This window comes from Macaca mulatta, chromosome 19 (assembly GCF_049350105.2).
Source record: "Macaca mulatta isolate MMU2019108-1 chromosome 19, T2T-MMU8v2.0, whole genome shotgun sequence".
NCBI classification, from domain to species: domain Eukaryota; kingdom Metazoa; phylum Chordata; class Mammalia; order Primates; family Cercopithecidae; genus Macaca; species Macaca mulatta.
The window spans coordinates 41,787,501-41,812,180 of NC_133424.1; the positions used below are offsets into that span (position 1 = coordinate 41,787,501).

The 24,680-nt window shown below is 47.9% G+C and overlaps 1 protein-coding gene across 13 annotated transcripts in view; it reads left to right on the forward strand.

Moving 5' to 3' along the window:
* The window catches only part of ZNF536 (zinc finger protein 536), a 488,422-nt gene that overhangs the window by 291,936 nt on the left and 171,806 nt on the right, over positions 1-24,680 (forward strand). For all 13 annotated transcript variants that reach the window (XM_015123486.3, XM_028839572.2, XM_028839579.2 and 10 more), the window contains one exon: positions 19,352-19,504. In XM_015123486.3, coding sequence (XP_014978972.1) covers positions 19,352-19,504 — 153 coding nt within the window. The remainder of the gene's footprint in view (positions 1-19,351; positions 19,505-24,680) is intronic.

Below are 24,680 nucleotides of genomic sequence, written 5' to 3' on the forward strand. Positions count from 1 at the left end.
AGAAAAAAACTCTAAAAATTAGTAGGGTGTGGTGGCTCACAGCTGTAGTCCCTGCTACTTGGGAGGCTGAGTTGGGAGGATCACTTGAGCCCAGGAGCTCAAGGTTACAGTGAGTTATGATTGCACCACTGCACTCCAGCCTGGGCAGCAGAGTGAGACCCTGTCTCAAAAAATAACTCAAAACATAGCAACAACTTCTTCCCCACAGGGCTGTTGTGAGGATGCATTTAGACAATGCTTTGAAAGCACATAGAATATGCTCGATTAATGTTAACTGCTATTGAAGTAGTTATCGTTTATGATAAGAGTTCAGATTTTATTATTATTATCACTGTTATTTTCAGTATATTTATTTTGCTCTCCCTGGTGCATGTGAAGCATCTTCAGGATATAAAACCTGAATCGTCCTCATGGGGAGTGTCCCGTGCTGTTGGGACAGAGTAGGATCTCAGACAGTGCTCTATGATCACAGCAGCAGGAGGGCACCTCAGGATGCCATTGGTAAAACACGGGGGCTTTCTCAGTCTTATCCCTTAGCCAGAAATCCACAGTGGACAATGTAGAAGCAGATACAAAATTGTTCCTGGCCTTCTTCTTCTTCTTAATGGAATCGCCCAGAAGTAAAATAAGAATGCCAGTGCTCTAGGCCAGGCATGGTGGTTCACCCCTATAATCCCAGAACTTTGGGAGCCCAAAGTTCACCCGAGGTCAGGAGTTTGAGACCAGCCTGGCCAACATGGTGAAACCCCATCTCTACTAAAAATGCAAAAATTAGCAGGGTATGGTGGCAGGTGCCTGTAATCCCTGCTACTCGGGAGGCTGAAGCAGGAGAATCGCTTGAACCTGGGAGGCGGAGGTTGCAGTGAGCTGAGTTCATGCCACTATACTCCAGCCTGGGCAACAGAGTGAGACTCCACCTCAAAAAAAAAAAAGAAAGACAGAAAAGAAAAAAGAAAAAAGAATGCCCAGTGCTCAGTTGAGGATCCTACATCGGCCCAGAGATTTATCCACAGAGAGACAAGGGCAGAAAGGATAAGTGGGTGGACATGTTTGCTGTGGTCTAATTGCTCTAAGACAAATGAGAACCATAGAAAGAACTAGGTACCTCACCACAAGATGCAAACATCAGCCAGGAAGGACCCAGGTGCCTCCTTTGCCATCCTCCATCCTCCTGGGCAGCCTCTCCCTGCATGGACCAGCTGGCCTGGTGTGTGTCTCCACGGCGCTGAACCTGGATATTTGCTGGCTGAATGAATGAACTCAGGGGCTACGGGAAGAGGACAATGTTCAGGCCAACACTAGGGACATGAACTTAAGTGAGACAATGAGGCCAGAAAGTGTAAAGTGTTTTCCATCACTTGGTCGGATCTTTCTTTCTCCTTGAAGAAGCCCTACGAAGAAAGCCCTGGAGGAGATGTTAATGGCGCCTTTCACCACGGAAAGGTCAACCCACATGTGTTCATTGAGTGACTCTGTGGGCCAGCCCTTCGCTCGGCTCTGTCGATGATTGCGAGACAGGCAAACCCATGGGGTACTCTTGGTAAGTAGGCTGGAATCAAAACACATGATACAACTTAGTGAGCATTCCAAAGCAGCGTGTCATTGTATAGAAATGTTCCGAAAAGGTTTAGAGGCGGAGCGTGCCGGGAGGCCAGGCGAGGCTTCACGGCGGCAATGGAAGTGAAGTGGTGATGGGAAACGCTTGGAAGGCAGGGAGGAGAAGGTGGGGCCTTCTAAGCTTGGAGAAGATAGGGGAAGGCCAGGTGTGGTGACAGATCCCAAGGCCGGTGTAGCAGTGAAGAAATGTGTCACTGTCCCCTTGGCTCAGGCCCAGCCACCGAGTCCTGGGACGTGATCTTTACATCGCCTGGTTCTCTGGTTGATGCATCTTTTCCTCTGATCACTGCCCTTCCTCCTGGGGCCTTTTTGAAATCTGACTCAGATTCCGAGCACACGTTTCAGCATTTCTGGATGCAATTTGGTATGATAGCGAAAAATCAAAGGGTATTTGCTATCACTTGAAAGTCTGTTTCTCTCCCTCTTCCTCTGAGTACCTGACCCCACAATCATCACTGGCTTTGAAATAATAGACCCATCATAATTATGAGAATTAGTCTGGAAGCTTCTGCTTTATTTGCCTAACTGAGGTTATTAAGGCCGTTTTTAGAGGTGGAAAGGGCGCCCAGGATCATCTCGGCTGAGATGACAAATTCAGAGAGATGCCTGCGGGGTAGGGGCCAGCCAGGTAGCGAGGGTGGGGAAGGGGCCCCGTGGGGAGGACGCAGCCACTGACCAGCCCATCAGCCCTTGCTCCTTGGGCCCATTGGCTCAGCGTTGGGAGATAACACAGTTTCTCAGGAGAAGCTGGAAATGCTGTCTGTGTGTGAGTGAAATGTCCCAGATTTGTAAATGTTAAAAACAAACTTATAGTCCGGGTGACGCAGTGAAATCCTGTCTCTACAAAAAATTTACGAAATTAGCTGGGGGTGGCGGTGCACACCTGGAGTCCCAGCTACTTGGGAGGCTGAGACGGGAGGATCATTGGAGCCCAGGAAATCGAGGCTGCAATGAGCCATGATCACACCACTGCACTCCAGCCTGGGCAACAGAGCAAGATCCTGTCTCAAAAAAATAATAAATACATACATACATACAACAACAACAAAAATTTAGCACATGAAAACTCTGTGTGATTGAACCTTTGCAATCTCAGTTAGAGTCTTCTGCTCCCATCCCATGATTTGGGAGTGCAAACGGAAGCCCCAAAATAGGAAAGGACTGGGGCGAGGTCATTAACATGGTGGGCCCAGCGTGTCCCTACCCCCTCCTTTGCCAGGTCCACTGAGTTATCTACAGAGGTCAGTCTAGCACCTCCCATGAGCCTGCTGCCTGAACTATCTCCTTCTTTCCAGAAACTTCTGCATGCCAGTGAATAGAGCAGCCTCTCTGTGGCTTTGAACCCAGGGTGCAGAAGCCTGATCCAGTCAATGCTCCAAGCACGGTCCAGCCATCACCCCGCAGCTGGCCCTGTCACCTCCTATTGCAGGTGAAGGGGCAGCAGCAACCTGGCAGCCCTTGGCAGCTGGCAGGAAGGGCCAAGCACTTACGAAAGGTGGCTTCAGTATTCTTATAGGGTATTAAAGGAATAGAGCGAGAGTTAATGCAAAACTCCTTCTTTGACTTAATTTATTATAATATATGTGGCTAAAATGTAGATCACAGTGCTGGGTTGGATCTCCGTTTTGATTCCCCAAATTGCAATCATGATAGGTGGATTATAACCGTGCTCTAACACGTAGATGAGGAAATGTATTCCTGTGCAATTTTCCCCGAAGGAGAAGTCAGAGGATAAGGGGCAGGAGTTTTGAATAACCTTGTAACATTTAGTTGTCTCTCTCGATTATAGGATAGAAATTAGCTTCCCAGGATGATGTGTGCTGTGTATGCAGCACCGCTTTGAATATTAGTACAGAAGGGCTTCTGGGGGAATGGAGAAAGTGATTTTCCATATGAAAAGAAAAGTCACTGGTATCGAACTGAGCAATGTGATATCACCTTTTATTCAATAAGTGCCTAATAAGCACCTACTATGTGCTGGGCACCTAGCTAAAGGTTGGGGGTGCCACCGTAAACCAGACAGACCACAGATTTGCCATGGAAGTGAGCCTTGGCATTCAGCGTTGGGTGATGCCCGGAAAGGGGTGAACCAGGGCAGAGGGACGGGGGTGCAGAGATGGGGGAGCTATGGGAGAGCCTGGATTGCAGGCTGAGGGAATGGAACATCCCGGGATCAGCACCCAGATGGGAAAGCCAAGTTTGCTTCCTTGTTCTGGTGGTGCGCGCAGAGCATCTGTGTGGCAGGACACCCCCAAGAACATATGTCTGGGCGGACTTTCTCCTCAGGCCCAGAGACTCAGCAGAAGTACCCAGGCAGAACGAATGGCCTGATGTGCCGCCCCGAGGCTTGGACTCTGCTGTCTCCACCAGCAACGGTTCAAGGCCAACACCTGCCCAGCCTACCGCATCCCAAGGTTCTATTGGCCCAAATCATACCACCTGCCTCCCCCAGCCCAACTCTGGGGTGGGGCTCCCAAGAGCCACCAGCCTTGCTGCAAAATAGAATTGAATTTCCGAGTGGATGTTGAGCCCTGGCCGAGGCACGTGTGGACAGGGAAGGGCCCTGTGGCAGGAGGGATTGGAAGCTTTGCACAGCACCTTGGGGCAGGTGAGGCTGGGAAGACCAAGCGGACTTCTCCTTGCCCTCCACGGGGTCGTGCTCTGGCAGTGGGAGCCCTGCACTCTTTCAAGGAGAGCCTGGAGGAGCTGCAGTCTGCAGCCACAGGAGGAGGGGGATGGACTGATGGAGGACAAGGGAATGGAGCCCTGGGCTACCAGACACCAGATTCCCCACATCCAGCCTTCCTTCCTGGAGAGAGCCTGCGGCAACCTGTCTGCTCACAGACACAGGCCACCTGGACCCACTGCCGGGCCCCGCACCCTGGAAGGGCAGGTCAGAGGTGGCTAGTTATGCACTTAAAAAGAAAAAACAGACTCCTTAGATTGCATGATCGTGGAAGGTTGCCCAGCCCTCCCCAACACCATTCATTCATTCATTCATTCATTCATTCATTCATTCGGTCAGTCACCAGTATTTATTGAACACACTCTACCAGGAGGCTCTAGGGACACAAGAGTGAGAAAAACAGACCCCATCCCAGCCTTCAAAGAGGCGGCAGTTTGGTGGCAGAGACAGATATTAATCACACATATACACTCAGTGCAAACTCTGAGAAATGTTCTGAAGGTTAAATTCTGGGGTGATTGGGCAGACCTGACTTAGTCTGGAAGGTGAGAGCAAATGACATTGGAGCTGAACCCTCAAGCATGAGTGGGATTAACCAGGCAAGATGCAGGTGGTGGGCCTGGGGCTAGTGTTTGGGGTTTACATTTCAGGAACAGGGAACAGTATGTGTTGAGATTCTGAGGTCTGACAGAGAGAGAAATTTCTGGCCCAGTGGGCCAGTAGGGCCAGCTCTGGGATTTTTAAGGCATTTCGGGATGAGAGGAAACATTTCTCAAATCACATTGCAGTCCCAAGTTCCTGAAGCTCTGAAGTTCTTTTTCAATATCAGGGCGTGTGTTCCTGGGGTAGGGCATGAGCCAGCCAGGGGGCCTCCCGGGTGCAAACCCCCAGCGTGTAAGACTGAAGGGCCCTGGGACCTGTGTAGTTGTGGATGAATGGGGCACTCTTTGGAGATGTTGAGAGACCAATGGGATGCTGAGGCCTGAGCTTCTCTCTGCTGCCTGCTTCTTTCTTCCTGTCATCCCAATGCCCACACACCCCCAGGTCTTCATCCTCTCCACTCCTTCACCTACTGCCCTCAAAGGGATGTTTGGAGGATAGTGCCAACTAGGCTCTAATTTCTGGGTTAGGCAATGTGGGAGCAAGTGAAGATGTGTTATGTCCACATGGAGTTCCTACTCAGGGCTGAGTGGTGCTTGGCACTAGGAAACCTTCTTGATCGTGCAGGGGGAGGGGCTGACCATTTTGGGGGATCCTGTGGTAACTCCATGACATGGATCACCACCTGCTGGTTTGCTGTTTTATGCGGGTTTACCTTTTTTATATTTTAGACCTTGTAGATGGTGGGGTTGGGAGGCTACCCACTGGGACTCTGCTGGATGACCTTTTGTCCATGGGATCTCGTTCGAGATTGCACAGTAGGAGGCCTAATTCCCATGTCATAGGCAGTGTTTGGAGGCTGGGCAAAGGTAGGAGGCATTTACAAACACACAACTCAGAAGTGGCCACACCGGATGGATCCCAGAGTCAGCCATTGCCAGGCCAGTGGCTTTCCCGCTCTGCCATGCGGGGTTTAAAGTACATGCAGCTTTGGAAGCCCACTGTCTCGTGAAGCACTCAGACCCTCTGTGACAGGCACCATTCTCCGGTGATCCAACTTTACCAACAAGGAAATGAAAGCTCATGAAGCTTTGGCGCTTTGCTCAGGACCACAGAGCCAGTGCTAGCAGAGTTTAGAATCAGACTTGGCTCCTGGAGTCCCTTGGTGTTTTGAGGTGCTGGAATGCCCAGGCAAGCCTGTTCAGGCAGCATTAAAAGTGACCCGTGTGTCTCCCTGTGTTGAGGAGGATTGGGCCATCTCTACACATGTCTGGGGGCTGTGGGGACACTTTGCTCAGCTACCTGCTGCTCCCCTTCCCCAAAAAGCAGAGGCTGCTATTCTTCCTGCTTCTTCCGGGGGGCTTGTTGGAGGACACACTCATCTTGGGATCCTTGTCTCTGGTCCGAATTTCTTCGTACTAGTCTATGGGATTCCCAGACTTCGGGAAGTTCCCATTGAGAATTTGCCAGACTTGATATTTTCGTCTGTGATCACAAGAAGAACAAGCAAACTTGACCTTCCTCCTGGAAGCTGCTACCCAGGAGGCTAGTCCTGGAGCTAGGTCAGTTCATTTATTCATGCATGCATTGGCTGGACACCAGTCACGTGCAAGGTATGGAGGAGGAGGAACCTCAGCCCTTGTCCTTTGCACTTTACAGGCTAGAAGGAAAGCTGGTGTCAAAGAAGAACAAAATTCAAGCTCTGTATCTAGGCAGAGAAGCCAGTTGGGGGCCACTTGAGATGGGACCAGGCGCTAACCGCGGTGATAACTGGGAGTGATGTGGCCTGACTTATAATCAAGAAAGGTCACCCATGTGGATATATCAGAGGAAAACAAAGTTGCCTCTCAGGACCTACCAGGAATAAATTCACACTCCTCTCAGTCTCTACAAGGGGAAGCACAGTGAAAACTTAGCTAAAAGTGTCACAGTTGTATTGGGTAAAGTACACTGCCCTTCAAGCAGCCTGGGACACCTGCCAGGGACACGAACACTGGACCGGGAGGGCCATTCGCAGGGCAGCGCCCGGGGCTTCTGTTGGTCTGCAGGTACCAAGACAATGGACAGTGGAGTGGCCTCAGCTGTCTCCTTGGCTCCTCTGCCCTGTGGCCTGAGCCAAGGCTGAAGGTTTTGTCCTTTGGAATTCCACCAGCTGGGAACAGGTCTCCAGAAAGATCCATGTGCCTGTGCCTGATCGGCAGAACTGGAAATATATATATTATATGTATAGCTAATTTTCATCTCAACTGAAGTATTTATTACTACAAGATATTGAAGGGTTCAGCATTTATTCAAAAAAAATTTTTTTAATTGATCCAAGGATTGTGTTCATCTGATATGTTCTCAAACGAAAAGGGCTAGATAAGTCAGTGCAGCTCAAAAATGGCAGTAACTTCAGAGCTGGCAATTGACACTTGTTTTCTGCCACTGTTTACTCTTCAATAAAAAATGCATATTTACCATAGCAACCTCCTGATCACGTGGAGCCCTATCCTACATGCGACCCTCTAAAACAGAATAGCTTCTTAAAGGAACACACACATCCTAATCGGCATGCTTTTCAGATGCAAAAACGTGTTCTTTCTAAGGAAGCCCTCTTTCCTGGGATTTAGTGCTAATAAACACGTCATCCTTGTAGAAATCATTTTGGTCCCCTGTCTTAAATTTTGAGATGTTCGTTCTGGAAATCCAAATAAAATTATTCTTGGAGGGGCTTTTGATTATCTTAAGGATTTGTTGATTATTTATTTTAATATGGTTCTAAATATATATGTGTGTGTTTATACATGCACATATGTATATATATTTTAAACCGCAGCCATTAGTATCATCTGGAAGGGAGTTTGGTGCAGATTCTAACGACCTGCCGCTTCATCTGTGATTAAAGATTGTCATCTATGCGAAGCTCAGTTGCAGCCTGAATTGTTTTTCGCTGTTAACTTGGGAGGATTGCCTGGGATTTTAGAGCTTTGGAGGAGCTGCCCCAACCTGGACTTTTCAGGGAAGGAACATGTCCCCTCATGCTGGCACTTTGTATGTGTCTGATTCCATAGCTTGGAGCTGGCTTGGGGTTGGTGGTGGGGGGAGTGGGGGACAGCCAGGGACACAAACACTGAAAGCTGCTACCCAGGAGGCTAGTCCTGGAGCTAAAACCACAGGTCTGCCCCTTCCCCATACCATCTTTACATATGACACGTTGTTCTGGCAATATTCATGTTGAAAGCCACTATTAATTGGAGCATAACCTCCATCAGGCACCATGCTAAGTGATTTATATATCTTAGTCTCTACAGTCCTTTGAGACGTGAATTCATGTGACTATTCCTGTTTTGCAGATAAGGAAACCAAGCCTCAGAGAGGTTATGTAATTTGCCCAGGATTACATGCCTAAGACCTGGGGAACTTGGTTTTGACCTGAAGGCTTTTGGACTGCAAAACCTCTCCGCTTACTCTTGTCTTCTGAACCTGTCTGTCAGATTTAGCTCTGGAAGGACAAGTGGGGACAAGATGGAGAAGCCTCTGGAGATAGGGACAGTGACAGTGGCTTCCCTCTCAGAATGCTTCCTCCAGAGATTCCTGGGTACTCTCAGTTTCAGCGGAGATTTGTGGAACTCTTTTCAGACTCTGATCTTTTTTTTTTTTTTTTTTTTTAATGCCCGCACCTGGCAGTCCGGCACCCTTCCCTTGTGCTGGGCTGAAGTCAGGGCTGGAGTGCCAAGGGTCTCTGGATGCCACAGCCCCAGGGAGAGGTAATGTGGCTGTGTGACCACAGGTGTGGTCAGTGCCTCTCTGAGGGACCACTGTAGGCTAAGGAGGCATCCCAACTGGGCCTGGTGGATTTTTAAAGTTTCTTTCAATATGAGAAACAAGAACGTGTTTGTGAGTCTGTTACGCTTAGTGGCTTTGGGGCAAAATCCGGTTGTGAAGTGAGGCTGTGTTCTCCGTGGTACAGAGGCATTGTGACATGCACTCCACCGAGGGGCATTGCCCCCGCCCCATGCCCTGGCCAGCCAATCCGACGGCGGCATGCACATAAGCCATTTCATAATTATCCATCACAAATGCCTCCATGCCGCCCTAATAGATTATTTAAAATGGTGTGTGTGTCTCTCGTGCAACCTCAAGTCAGCCCCAAACTGTACATGCGTACAGGCTGGGAGAGGTAATTGTTTATCATGTATCTCTTTGTTGCAGACACTTTTATAAAAGAGTATGTATTATGTATGGTGTGACCTTCAAATGTCAGGAATGTGTTGTGCAATAAACTGTCAATATTTGTGGTTATAAGGTACTAGATGACTTTTACAATAATTGGAACGGCTATATTAAAAGCTTGGATCACTTGGCTGGTTAAAGAGAAAGACACAGGCCAGCGTTCATCAGGGACTTGCCTTCTGCCAACTATTAAATGAAAGATATTGCAAGGTGCTCAAGATGTCGTCTTTGTTTAAAAGAGAATATGGCAAGACACGTCTCTAGGGGAGGCGTTATCTCCAAATCATCCCTGCTCCTTTCAATGTGCTCAATTCCCAGGAGAAAACTCAACTCCACAAGTTATAGCGACTGACCAAATGCATTTTAAAAAAGATCGGTCCAGCTTGTTCCTGGTGTCATTTAGGTGAGAATTCCTGGAGTCAGATCTTCCATCTTCTCCCCTCCCCCGCCCCCACCCAAACAGGAGGGGCTGTAAATTATCTTAAGAGGATCTTAAAAGCTATAGTGTTTTTTTTTTTCTTTCTTGAGAAAATAAATTACATAGACATCTTTTGGGAATTTATGCTTTACTGAAAGTAGAAGCTTATACTATAATTTTCTTCATTTTTTGTTTAAAGAAAGGAGTACTTAATTTAAATTAAAAAAAACAAAGGCATAACACATATTTTATTATAATTATAATAGTAACTGGATCATAGATTACATTAAACATATCTGTTTCACTATGCTCTTCTATGGGCGAATATCTCTTTATGCTTATGTGAAGTCGTTTCTCCTTATGATAGTCAGATCTTCGTTTTTAACCAGGAATTGAGTAAATGAAACGGGGAAAGGGGCCTCACACTTTTGTTTTCTAAGGAGCTCACTTGTGGCCTTGCTGATTATAATTGTGTGTTTGTGGTTCCTTCCACCTGGATGGAGGGAGAACTGGGTGACACCCTGAGGCCCCTTCCTCCAGGAAGCCTCTCTGAACATCCCCAGGTCTCCCCACACTGCAGTCATCCAACTCCAGCCCCTGCATGCGCTGAGCACTCTGGAGCACTTCCGATGTTTTGACGGTGCCCTGGACTATTTCTCTCCTCCAGCTGCTCAAATAGCTTCCCTCTCACAGTCAGGAACTGGTCTTAATATCTGAATTCCAACTTGCTTGCCTTCCCTGGTGCTTTTATTTGTTGAAAAACGTATTTATAAAGCACCTGTTATGAGCTGAGGACCTCCCGCATCCTGGAGATGTCACAGGAAGCCATAGTGCCTGGTCCCTGTTCTCCTGGAGCTGATATTCTAGGAAGGGGACACGCAGTGAGCAGTTTAATACACAGGTCAGCTAACTGTCTGCAAAGGGCAACGTGGACTGTGACATGGGCTGAGAACTGGGGGTTGGGAGATTCCTTCCAACAGTGCTATCAGAGACAATCTCTCTCAGAGAGGTGACTTTTACATAAAACTCTGAAGAGAATTCTAGGGAAAAAGAATTCCAGGGGGAGGGGAAGCAGGAGCAAAGCCTTACTGGAGAAGGGGACCTAGCCTCGGAGGAGAACAGAAATTTGGGAACCAGCCTTGGAGGAGAACAGAAAGGTGAGGGCTGGAGTGCAGTTGGGGGGTTGGGATGAGGTTAGAGCAGTAGGGAGGCCACCTGGACATCTTGAGACAGAGCTGGAGGTTATTCTAAAAAGCAATGAAATGAGTAGCTGGTCCCTGCCCTGCCCACAACCAGAGGCTGTTCCTAGGAGACAGCAGCGGCCTGAATCTTTCAGACTCATTCTCCTACCTGGGTCTTCTCACCAAGGCCAGGTTCTTAGGTGACCCTGCTCAGCACTGATCCACACTAATGGTCTCTGGGGTGGGCTCCAGCCCACTGTCCCTGTCCCAGAGAGAAGAGACAGGTGTGCAGAGCCCAGAGAGACATGTCACACCTGATGGCTTGTCCCAGGTCGATTCTGTGAATCAAACCCTGCCTGCTGCATCCAGGGTTACAGTCTCTAGCCTGGGGACTGAGAGCACCTGCCCACGGCCAGCCCATAGCCACCCCTTGGGGCCTTGGCAAGATGTGGCGGTCTGCGGATGACAGGGGATGTTGTCACAGCAGCATCACATGGTGCCAGAGGGCAGAGACCCCATGGGTGGCCCAATCCCCAGCAGGGAGTTTCACAGACTCCACCGAAATTAAGAACGGGCTCAGGGCTTGAGAAAACCAGAAACACATTTGGCCCACAGTTCTTGATCTTGAAGCCTTGGTATATTTTAAGGAAAATGTAATCCATGTGTTTCTGATTCATTTTCACTTAACTCATCAAAATGTTGCCTTAGAGAAGGTATTTGAAATCCTAGTGTCTTATATATCTCCCTTGTTCTTTTTTTGAGATGGATTCTCACTCTGTCACCCAGGCTGGAGTGCAGTGGTGTGAACTCGGCTCACTGCAAACTCCGCCTCCCAGGTTCACGCCATTCTCCTACCCCAGCCTCCAGAGTAGCTGGGACTACAGGCACCCGCCACCACACCCAGCTAATTTTTGTATTTTTAGTAGAGACGGGGTTTCACCATATTGGCCAGGCTGGTCTCGAACTCCTGACCTTGTGATCTGCCTGCCTCAGCCTCCTAAAGTGCTAGGATTACAGGTATGAGCCACCATACTGAGCCTCTCAGTTTATTTTGTTTTGTTTTGTTTTTTAAGAAATTAGCCTTTTGACGACCTGATTCCCCAGTTCCAGAAATCCTCTCTTGCCACCAGCAAATGAAGCTCTGCCCAGTTTTGAGTTTGGGTAGAGGGTGAGACATGGCAACATGGAAAACATGCCACCTCTATGTCTCACGTGTCCCAGGGCTCGCCAGTGAGGTCCAATCCCGACCCCGTGAGCAATAACCCAAGAGCAAGCTGCCTTTTGCCTCCTCACAAGTGGACATTGTTTTCTAAAATAGCTCTTTATTTAAACAAATACGTTCACCAATCCATAAGAATACTTAACTGTTTAACATGACTATATTTGGCCATCATAAAGTTGAGGACTCTGATGCAACCAGAGACACCAAATTGATACTGACCCGAGGCATGCGTTATGTCTTCCAAGAGTTAGGTAGAATTGTTTACAGTAATGTTACAATTTTCACGCATACCATTAATTTAAAATAATTTTAAAAATTGAAGGGCCAGCCATGATTGCTTTATTTGAGTCTATGAAGTTTTCAAAATAAGGGAAGTGGTAAGCTTTTATGAGTAGCCTTACATTCCTTTGGACGTTCCCCAAGGTGTTGGTATTGTCTTGCTCCTGAAAAGATCTTCAAGCCCTGGTACACGTGGGCAAGGATGTTAAGAAAGGTGTGACTTTTTGTGGTTGTTGTCCCGCTGAACTGCTTCTTCAACCCTTAGACTCCACAAATGTTTTTTTTCCTTCATTAATGAAGTGAGAACTGCGATTTTGAGACGTTCTTTGCACAAGGTACACTTGCAGAGTTAACTGACAACTCATCTGGGAAAATGTATTTACTGTTATACTAGAAGCTCCATAGAAATTAAAATATCATGGCATTTTATGCCATAAACGTAGTAAGCGCCAAGTTGTTCACAGAGTTAGTCACCTTACCCATGCGTGGTTGCTGGGGTAACTCTCCAGTCATGGCTTAGACCTCACCATCACCACCATCATTCCCAACAGCATCATCGTTATAATTTTTTTTTTAATGGAAGTCTTTCTAAAATGTACTTCTGGGCATCTGAAGGGTAAGACTGCCAGCGAGTTGGGATGAAGTGAGAACCAAGAATCCATGTGCAATATAAGAAGAAGCCACTTTTTCCTTTCTCTTTGTCCTCTCACTCTGCCTCTTTTGGTCAGAGATAGAGATCTCTGGCTTCTCCCTCTCATTCTGTGAGTTAATTGGACTCCCTGGAAGACTGGATATAAACCTGGAAGACTTCACCAGTAGAGGATTGACTCTTCTTAGTCAATTTCTGACCTTTTCTCATAATGGCTACCCCCAAAATCTCCATGGCTTAATGTAACCAAGATTTATTTCTCATTCATACAAAGTGTGATGTGGGTCGGCTGTCATTCATCTGGTGACTCAGTGACCCAGGTGCCCTCTATTTTGTGATTCTGTTGCCTCAATCCTTCCATTGCAAGGTCACTGTGGCCCAGAAGGAGGGGCAGAGGAGGTGCAGGCACACTCTCTCTTCATTTCCTTCATCTGTTAGCCAAAACTGACCACCTGTCGTCAGCTTAGTGTAAGAGAAGTTGGGATACGTAGGGGTCCAGGGACTAGTTAGCAACCATTTGCTGTCCTTTTTACAGTCATTTCTTCTTGCCTCTTTAAGACCCAACGTCGTATCTTCTTTGGCTGTAGGGTGAGGTCAGCGGGGAGAATGAGAGGTCAAAAAAAAAGGCAGTGGGCAGAGACAGCCTGGGATAGGCTTGGAACTCTTTCAGCATGGCGGGACCCAGAGGTCTAGTCCTTGAGGGTCAGTTGGGAACCAAGGGCGAGGGGAGGGGTGAAGGGACTTGCTTGGAACAGTTGGATATTAGGGACCTGGGAGGAAAAGATTTTGCCTCCTAACGCCTGAGTCAGCATTTTTGGAAAACAAGGCTGTTTTATTATACAAAGAAGTTCAGTGTTTAGAGAGAATCTAGGGGGATATCTGCCCTTCAAGTACAAAATCATTTTATAAAAAAGTTTTAATATCCCGAAGATATTATACATAAATAAGGTTAAATGTGTGTTGAGGCACCCATCCATTCAAATCATGTTTGTATACAGCAAGATAGCCAACCTCAGGGGCGGTTTCAGACAGGTGGTGACAGTGTTTTCTAAGTATTGGGGCTTTAACTTTTGAGAAGTTGTTTGTCTTTCTAAGCATCTGTTTCTTTGTCTAACTGGTACTGCCACTTTGTGGTCCAGTGGATGATGAGGATTCAAAAATGATCCCTGGCCATTTTGATCTCCCCAACTCCTTCAGGCCACACCCCCTCCTCTGAATACTTAGGAAAAGCATGCATCTTCATGTCACCTTGATCGAGGCCAACCTTGCCGTAGACTCACTCGGAGGATAAGAACAAGCAAATGGGCATGTAGACAACATTGCTGACCTTGAGAAGACAAAATTAGGAAGGCCTGTTGCGTGATGTCTCCATGTTCCTGGTAACATACCTTTAAAAAACTTGGATCCACCTCCTTTTTCTTTAGCAAGTCACTTTCAGCTTGTAGGCATGGGCAGAGGAGAAAGCTGGCAGAGCTTTTGATGCCTATTTCAACGCATTTGCCCTTGGCTACAGTCTAGGAGGGTTGCAAATATGGCCTGTGTCTGTCTGGAATATTATTTGTTGTAACCCTGCAAGGCACCCACTTCTGAAGAAATAATCCCATATTATTCAGTGGGGTCAAGAAAATAAACAGGGGTCACAGGAGCTGTTTCTCAGCTGTTTCTCTATCACGTGGGAGCCCAGAGCACACCCAGGCTGAGGGTGCGTTAGGAAAGAGAGGGCCTCCCCGCCTGCAGCCAAAGGTCCCCTCTAGGGACATCTCAGTCTCTAGGAGCTGGCAGGGGTCTGTCCTTTCACAGATGAGCAGGGAGGAACAGATGGCAGAGTTGAGGCTGACCTCTGTCCACATGTCTGCCTTCAGTCTACCCAGCACATTGGAGAAAGTGTCGGATAGGAGGGAAGGAAAAAAAAAATATCTCAAACCAATGCACGAAAGGTTTAACAAAGGATCACAGATGCAATATTTGTAATACCTCTCTCTCTTTTTTGTTTTTTGTTTTTGTTTTTGTTTTTGTTTTTGAGATGGAGTTTTGCTCTTGTCCCCCAGGCTGGAGTGCAGCAGTATGATCTCGGCTCACTTCATCCTCTGCCTCCCAGGTTCAAGCGATTCTTCTGCCTCAGCCTCCTGAGTACCTGGGATTACAGGCGCGCACCACCACGCCTGGCTAATTTTTGTATTTTTAGTAGAAACGGCGTTTTACCATGTTGGCCAGGCTGGTCTCAAACTCCTGACCTCAGATGATCCACCGGCCTCGGCCTCCAAAATTGCTGGAATTACAGATGTGAGCCACCATGCCCAGCCAATACCTCTGTCTTTCTACTGCCTGCTTCCTGGAGTGTCTGGGGAAGGGCTGGTCTGTCTGCAACATAAACCAGTGACTGCTTTCTCCACCTGACGGTATGGGGTGCCAGGCAAAGCGATGGGACTCCGTCCTGCAGTTTGCAGAGGGGCAGATGCCAGTGCTTTTATACTCGGGGTAGAGAAGGAATTCGAGAGCAGCCGCACCTTCCCCTCTGAACGACACTCTTGGGTTCTTGCTGGGGCTGGGCCGAGTTCAGCACACACATCCTCACTAGCACCCATCCTGGCACAGGCTGCAGCTCACACACAGTGCCCTGCGGGTGTCCCACCAGCACTCACCCCCCAGCCTTCACTGCGCTTGGCTTTCAGCCTCTCTGGACACTTCCTGGGACCACCCACAATTGCCCTTCATCTCCTCTCAGCATGATTTTCCAGAAGGATTAGTCTAAGCGTAAACGCCATAGGCCTTCTGGCCCTCCAGAAAAAAAAAAAAAAACCCTTTTCTTTGTGAAGTAAAAATTAGACTCTTAAATCTGCAAAGAAAACTGTTTATCTTACAAATTTATTCTTTTTATTGGGCCACACATATCCAAGATAGAAAGATAAAAGGAAAACAGATACAGGCCGTCACTTAGAGTGATGTATAATGAGGCAGGGCTCATCCTCATGTTCTGCAAAATGTTCACAGTGCAGAGCGGCCGTATTGCTATTTTTATCTGTAATGTGGCCTGGGCAAGTCCTTCCCAAAAGCTCCAGGAGAAATATGCCCTCCCTCATTTCTCCTGCAGTGTCTTCTTTTTTGTGATTTTTTTTTTTTGAAGATTCAGGGGTACATGTGCAGGTGTGTGGCACGAGTATATTGCGTGATGCTGAGGTTTGAGCTTCTAATGATCTCGCTGTGCAAGTAGTAAGCACAGTGGTCAATAGGCAATTTTTCAACCTTGCCCCCCTCCCTACCTCCCCTGCCTTTGGAATCCCCAGTGTCCATATATATTTTTTGAGACAGGATCTTGCTGTGTCACCCAGGCTGGAATGCAGTGGCGTGATCCCGGCTCACTGCAGCCTTGACCTCCCAGGTTCAAGTGATTCTTGTGCCTCAGCCTCCCCAATAGCTGGGACTACAGGCATGCACCACCACACCCAGCTAATTTTTGTATTTTTAGTTTTGCCATGGTTTTGCCATGTTGCCCAGGCTGGTCTGGAACTCCTGATCTCAAGTGATCTGCCCACCTCAGCATCCCAAAGTGCTGGGATTACAGGTGTGCACCACCACACCTGGCCTCCAGTGTCTATTGTCCCCACCTTTGTGTCCTTGGGTACCCAGTGCTTAGTTCCCCCTTGTAAGTGAGAACATGAGGACATTCTCCTGCAGCTTTATTCCATAGCGGTTCCTTGCTACTGCTCTCTGGCGGACTCCTCTGGAAGAAGCTTTAGGGAAGGTCCAGATCATGCCACAGGCGACTCTGCAGGAATTACACATTTTTTGTTTGTTTGTTGCCCAGGCTGGAGTATAGTGGTGCAATCTCAGCTCATCACAACCTCCCAAGCTCCCAGGCTCAAGCGATTCTCCTGCTTCAGCCTCCCGAGTAGCTGGGATTACAGACACGTACCACGACCACCTGGCTAGCTTTTGTCTATTTAGTAGGGACGGGGTTTCACCCTGTTGGCCAGGCTAGTCTTGAACTCCTGATCTCAAATGATCCACCTGTCTCAGCCTCCCAAAGTGTTGGAATTACAGACATGAGCCACCGTGCCCGGCCCAAGAATTACACTTCTGAAACCTGCCCCTGCCTACCTGCATCCTGAAGCCAACATCCAGGACACCTAAGTCCTGCTTATAATTCCAATCAACAGTGATTGGCCTCCTAACTTAAATTGGCTATCTCAACTATGTTGCCAGGAGCACTTGGGCAGAATTTTAATCAAGCTCATCATTGTTTGAAACTGACCTTTATGATCCCAGCAAAAGGGAAGCTGAGGGAGGCCGGGAGGGCAAATGCAGCATGCTCAGGGTTGGGGTGTGTGGGAGCGGGAGAGAGGTAGAAGGAGATGGCCTTCCCACTGTCTAAAGCTAGGGTGTGGTTGGCTGGAAATGACATCTGGTCATCACTCCCTCTGGCAGCAGCTCCTGGTAGACTCAACCTGCAGGACATAGAGCCACTGTGACTGTATGTAGAGCATTTGTCGGATGGTGACTTTGCAACACTCTCTTGTGCCTGTTTGCCCTGATCAATCAGCCGTCTTTGGGGGCCTTTCCACATTTATTTGGGCAACCACAATCTAGGGCTTGGTGGAGTGACTTTGAGTTCTAGATGTGGATGAGCCTAACTTCCTACTTGTGCAAAATTATAAGAAAAAAAGCTAGGTAATTATACCCTTTGAATAGCTCTCCAATGATGGTTAGAAGAGTTGGGGAGAATAAGATTGAAGTGAGATTTCAAATATAAATAACTTTGCCCAGGTGATGATACGGTCGTACACAATCCAACTGCAGAGAGAATGCTCCAAGCCAAGGGTTTCCACAGTTGCTTAGAGTCAATACTCAAATAAGAATTAAATGTGTGAGACCTGGTGTAGTGGCTCATGCCTATAATCCTAGCTCTTTGGGAGGCTGAGATGGAAAGATTGCTTGAGGCCAGGAGTTCAAGACCAGCCTGGGCAACAAAGCAAGACCCTGTCTGTACAAAAAATAGAAACTTAACGAGGCATGGTGGCCTGCACCTGTAATCCCAGCTACTTGGGAAGCTGAAGCAGGAGGATCACTTGTGCCCAGGAGTTTGAGGTTGCAGTGAGCTATGATTGTGCCACTGCACTCCAGCCTGGGTGACAAAATGAGACGCTGTCTCAAAAAAAAAAAAAAAAAAAAAAAAGAATTGAATGTGTTGGCCTTCATCTTTCTCATGGTCTACAAGTCTGTCCCTTTTTTGGCTGTTAGCAGAGAACACCAGGAACAGACGTTGAGACGTAAAAAGAGTTTGCATTTTCCATTGCTTGGAAGGCACAGATCTTATTTATTAATCTCTGTAGAACTCGCAGATCTCATTACCCCAGAATGTTCCCTTGTTCTCCTCGTGGGATTTACCGTGAGGCCTAGAGTGTGGGCTGGAAGCTATGGTGAGGACCCCACTATCCTCAGGAGCTTAGATTCTGGGCCAGGCCTTCAGACTCCTGCTCTGCGGGGAGGTCCACGACTGTGGAAGAAAAGTGAGCCCAGAGAAGGTTCTCTTGCTTCTCCTCCTTGAGTTCCCAATTGTCATCTCTTTGGTAGTGTGATGTCAGTCCTCGGGGGTTGCAATAACATATCCTCCAACCATTAGACATTTTTCCAGTTTTATTTACTATTATGTCCCACAATTTCTTTGCAGAAGGCAGCCATATGTAAATTTTATTCCGTTTTCTAATGGTTTGGGTTACATAACAAATAACAGCAGGAAGGAAAATTTGTATCGATACTTGACAGAGGAAGTTCTCAAGTCACTGCAAAAAGATGTGTCTGCAGTGCTGTAAGTTTATGGGAGTTTTGCAGCTGAGTCTCTGCATATGACTTTGAATATGTCACTATATGTTTATCATGGGCTAATTGTGGAATCACATTTCCATACTTTTTCTTCTCCCTTTCATGAGATTACACCAGCCAGTGATGGATACAAGACTCTACAAGGAAGAAATGATCAGTTTTGGATAATTTTCTTTCCTGTCCCAAAATAGCCATATGTCTGCATGTCTTAGGGACTCAGCTGACACACATTTTTTTTTAATTTGTTGCTTGCTATAATGCAAATATGATTTCAGTCTTATAGTGAACTCTACAGTGAGTCCATATTATAAATTAATCAGATTCAACAAACACCAACATTTTTAAACTTTTGAAAAAAAATATTTAATAGGAACTAAGCAAAAGAAGAAATCAAACCAGCTGCTGACACAGCTGTTTCTTTTCTTGTTTAATTCAGTTCAATATAAAGGTACCATATGCTGCTTAAAATGATGATAGGAAAGATGAAATAATTTAAGAGAATAACAAGAAAATACATGAATTGTCAGCATTCTGTCAGATTTAAAGAATGAAATAGACAGGTGTAGTATTGACATGTTTAACTTTGTGTGGTGTTAGCAGTTTTGGTGCGAACAACTCCTGACATGTGCTGAAGTGATGTGAGAACGTTTCTCCTTCGCTGCAGACATTGGCGAGGAGGCTGGGAGATCCGCCGGCGTCCAGCAACCGGCGCTGCTTCGCGACAGAAGCCTGGGCTCGGCCATGAAGGACTGCCCGTACTGTGGGAAAACTTTCCGGACATCCCATCACCTTAAGGTGCACCTGAGGATACACACAGGTGAGAAGTCTGAGTGCATCCAGGGGCACAGCCCAGAGGAGGAGGAGGCCCTGTCCTGCCTGCTTTCTGGCCCAGGTCCACAACTGTGTGGGTCACTAAGTCTGGAAGGTTCTCCCTGGGCCTGTCTAGCCGCCACTGTGTGGATCATAAGCGGCCCTCATTTCCTGATTCGTCCCTTAACTAACATTCACCTCGCAAATGACGCAGGGACTCGTAAATGTAGACTCGGGTGGTCCCAGCCTGGGATAACTGGGTCACGTCTGAGCCTCTAGGGCATTTTGCTAATGGTTTCCTTCTGCTGTATTGAAGGGGTCCCTCCCCACGCCCCTGTATGAACCAGTCTCCCAGGTGTCATTGATGGGGTCTCAGCTCAAACCTTCCTAAGTGTAGAAGGGAGTGAAGCCACTTCCCCAAGCAGCCAGGTAGAATAGGCTTAGGCCGGCCTGCGTTGCTTGCCCAGACCTGGGACAGGGCAGCTGGAGTCAATCTCCATCACTCCATGTGACGTGGAGGAAAAGTGACTCTTCCCTGTGTCTCCTCAAAGGAGAGATTGAGATGCTCTTAGGCAAAGGGGGGCAAGTGGCTGCTGCACCCCTTTGGCGGTTTCTCATGTCTCGGCATCATAACGGCCGAGGACTGGCTGGCAACAGGGAGTTCTCTGTGTCCCTTAGTCATCGTCCTTTTTAGCTTTTCTGCTTGTTGCTTGCACATTGCCAATATAAAAAAAAAATCTATCGGAGATATGGACACTTCCATTTTCTTTGATTTTCCTCCTGACACTTTATCTATTGGAGTATGAGCTGCTTCAGAGGCTAGACAAATATGCCGTCTATTTTCAAAAATAATTGTGGTTTATTTCCCAAGGAATCAATAAGGCTGTGGGTTGCACAGGAATATTGAGTGCATGTGGGCCGTGTGGGCATTGCGTTGGGGAAGACAAGAAACCCCTCACCTGGAGCCTCACCTGGTCCCCACAAATCTCCCTGACACTGAGGGAAGCCTGAGGACAGATGGGCACAGGCGGCCATGGGCTGAGTCACTGGCCCTGCTCATCCTGCATGCCTCCCTTGGAGTCATCTCAGGCCAAAGAGGTGTCTTTTAAAACGGTCCTCCAGGTCCCACTACTCTCCCAAACGGCCTCATGCCACCTGCCCATGCCTTGCCCCTGGCCCCATCCTGCCCCCTTCTTCATCCTTGGCACCTTTCTGAAACAGCGTCTGCCTTCCTCCTGTTCCTCCAATGCAGAATGCCTGTTCCAGCTGCAGGACCTGTGTTTCTGCCCCTCCCTCCACCTGGAATCTTCCTGCAGGTGATCTCTGGAGACTTAGCTTCACTGGGATCTAATCAGAGAGGCTGACCCTGACTACCCCACCTAAAACAGCCCTCACATCCCCTGCATTATCTTCTTTATAAACTTAACAGTTTCAGAAATAACCCCTGTTGGGGTTCATCGTTTATTTGTCTCCCACCAAGCAGTGTCTAAGATTTGCACAGGTGGCAATATTGTCCATCTTTTGAATTGCTCTCATTTCTATAACCCCAGGGTCTGCAAGGGCATCTTACACCCGGTAGGGGCAGATGAATTTATTTGAAAGATTGAATGACAGAAGAAATGCTCAAATAAGTGAGTGACTCCTCCTGTCTTCCCTGCATTGTTCAAGGTGGCACGGAGGAGTCAAGGGCTGTAGGGAAAGTGGTCCCTTCCCCAGGGAACACAGGAACCCATCAGAAACCACGGCCTGGCAGTCAGGCTGCAAGCGCTGGTTTCTTGGGCATAGACAAAGTGGAAGATCCTCTTCCCGGGAGTTTAGGGAGGGGGCCTTGTATTCTGATCTCAGGGTCTTTGCCCTTTGAACTTCTCTGCCAGATACTTGCATGGCTTGCTGCTTCCCCTTCAGGGTCTGGCTCTGATGCCCTCTTCTCTATGAGGCCCACCCACGTGGCGGTGCACCCCCACCCCACCAGGACTTTCTAGACCCCTTTCCTTCCCTGTGTCACCTCTCCATAGTGCTCACAGCATCTGACACACCATGTCTTTGTATTTCGTTGTTGTTTCTCTCCATGCACTAGAATGTGAACTCCTTGAGAGCAAAGGCTGTGTCTGTTTGTCCAGCTGCATCCCCAGCCTAGAACAGAGCCTGACCCATGTAGGCACTCAGAAAGTATTTGCTGACCCAGGCATTCCTGCGTCAATTGGTGAAAGTGACCAGGCTCGAAGGCAGTCAGCCCAGACATGTGGTTTTCTCAGATGATGCTAATGTCCATTTTCCTCCCCAGATTGGAGCCAGGGTTGTGGTGGTGGTTGGGTGGGGCGGGGACCTGCAGACTGCCAGGATACGGGCGGTGGTCCATAGGGCACTCACCCTTAAGCTGTCTGCAGGAGTGTGGAAACCAGGCCAGGCTTGTCTTGTGTATTTCATGTCGATACAGAACACTGGACCACGTTTCCCAGCCAGGTGGTGGCTCTCCATGGGTGAGGTCGGCCTTGCAGAGTGTAAGAGTCAGTGAGGAATGGCGGTGCCTCTCAACAAGGGGCTTCGCTAACCGTGTCGCCCCAAGCCCCGACAGCTTCCCTGGACGTAAGAGTAGACACTCCACAGAATATTTCCAGGCAACTTAGGGCCAAGGCTGACGGAAGTTCTGGGGAACCTGGGAGAGAGCAAATGGTTACTGCTCTTCGCAGTTTTCAAGCTTGAGAAAGACTAAAGTTTCTGAACTACTTCACAAACCTCGGCATAGTCTTTAGAGACATTGAGAGAGACAAGATAGGGCCATGGACAGAGGCATTCTGGAAACTTCCTAGAATCAGAGAGAAAATGAAAGAAGCCATGGAAACGTCACACCACCTCCACCACCCCTCGGAAGCAGCATTTGCCTTGTGTAACAGGCAGAATGGTAACCAGATAAAGATCAATTTCCTTTTTATCTAAGAACAAAGAAGCTGGAAAATGCTTACACTTGTGCATTTGAATAGAACAGAAAGTGTTACATGTTATAAATCACCCAAATAAACATCTATTATGACAATGTAAAAGTGTAGATTATACAAGTAATTAAAAATCAAAATCAACGTATTTGTTAATAAGTGATTTCATGTGGGACTCAAGTTGGTGAGAGGCCCTGACTGCCTTCTCTTTTGGCCCCGATGTCTCTCCTTGCTCCAAATACCATAGAGTTTTTGTATTTCTAAATGACACGGCCAGAGGACAGCAGTCTCATTATGAAACAAAAATACATGTGCTCCAAAATGCCATCTTTTTGAAGTTTTTAAACAATGGACCTGTAGGAGCACATTTTAAAACTCAACGTGTAATAAATATATTTTTAATTGGGATATGAGGTGGCACCTTCTCTGTATTTTTTCTGTCCGACTGCATCTTTATTGGAAGTCTCGATCATGTAACATCAATGGATAAAACCTCTCTCCTTTTTCTCCCCACTGCATTAACTCAATTACTGTTTCTCTTCTCCTTACACCTGTTTATTGGAGAGGTGCTGACTAGATGCACCAGTCAGGTTGCTCTGAAACATCTGGGAGCCCAGGAGAGCCTATGAGTCACTAGGATGTTTCTGGTGCACCCTAAGCTTCAGCCAGGTCCACAGGGGACCAAGGAGAGGCTCCTGCAGGACCTCGGGAATCCCCAAGGCCATCAGATCCTGGAGGCTGCCTCACTCTGGCTCCAGGCAGGGTAGACGTTGATGGCTGCTTGACCCAGAGAGGGAAGAACTTCTCTCCTCATGGAAACATTACCCTGGGCAGACTAGGGTCCAATCACTGGATATGGGCAATTTTTCTTCTACAGCAGTGTCTGTGATTCGAATTCAGAGCCAGTTATTGCAGGCTCAGAAAGGAGATTGCATCAGTCAGGGTTCTCCAGAGAAACAGCACCGATAGGAAATGTATGTATGGCCAGGCACAGTGGCTCATACCTGTAATCCCAGTACTTTGGGAGGCCGGGGTGGGAGGATTGTTTGAGCCCAGGAGTTCAGGACCAGCCTGGGCCATGTAGTGAGACCTCATCTCTATAAAAGGAAAGAAAAGAAAAGAAAGAAAAGAAAAAAAAAAGAAAGAAAAGAAGGAGATATGCTACACACACAGAGACACACAGAAACACACAAGAGATTTATAAGAAATTGGCTCAAGTGATTATGGAAGCTGAGAAGTCCTAAGATCCAAAATCTGTAATTGGTGAGCTGGAGACCCAGAAGAGCTGATGGTGTAAATTCCAGTCTGAGCCTGAGCCGGAATGCAGGAGACCAATGTCCTAGCTGAAAGACAGCCAGGCAGAGCAAGCGCACTCCCCCTCGCTCAGCCTTTTGTTCTAGTCACGCCTTCAACGGATTGGACAAGGTGCACCCACATTGGAGAGGGCCACCTTCTTTACTCAACCCACCCACTCAAACATTCATCTCATCCAGAAACACCCCCACGGACACATCCAGAAGAATCCTTAACCAAATATCTGGGCACCCTGCCGCCCAGTCAAATTGACACAAAAATTAACCATCACAGAGATACATCAGCAAACATCTAGTTGTAACATGCAACGGGGAGGGCGCATGTCCCCAGAGTCTCCTGAGAGGTTGGCAAATCATTTCAGGATTGGTCTCCATGCGCACATGCCATTCTTTCCCTCCACGTCCCCTCCCTGCGCCCTACCTTGGGAAGCCAGGTGCCTGGGGGTACTCTGGAGGGTCTGATGTATCTGTTTTGTGTGCACAGGAAGCAGGCAGATGCTGACAGATCCCTGAAAGGCTGGGGGAGGCTTGGCCCCCTGATGGGTGAGCACCTCCTGCATGGCTGTGGGACTCCTGGCTGGGTTCCCTAGGGCGGCTCTCCCATGTGTGGGTTTTTCAGGATGGGGTTGTTGTCTCAAGGAATGACCATTGTAGAGAAATGTAATAAGCAACTTCACTCGTGAAAACTTGGAGGCATGAAAGTTCAGGGACTAATTAAAAATAAATCTCATTAGTTTCTTCCCCCTCTCGAGTTCTGCGAGTGGTTTATTAATCTGGTTTTGATGTGCCGCATGTTCCAGCCCTGAGTCGGGAACCTCTTTGTCGGAATGGATCCGCACAGGGAAGTCAGTGGTGGTTTCCCAGGGGTCTCAAGCTGCGGTCACGAGGGGCTCAGCACTGGGCTGAAGGGCACGCCCGGCACCCCCCAACTCCTGGC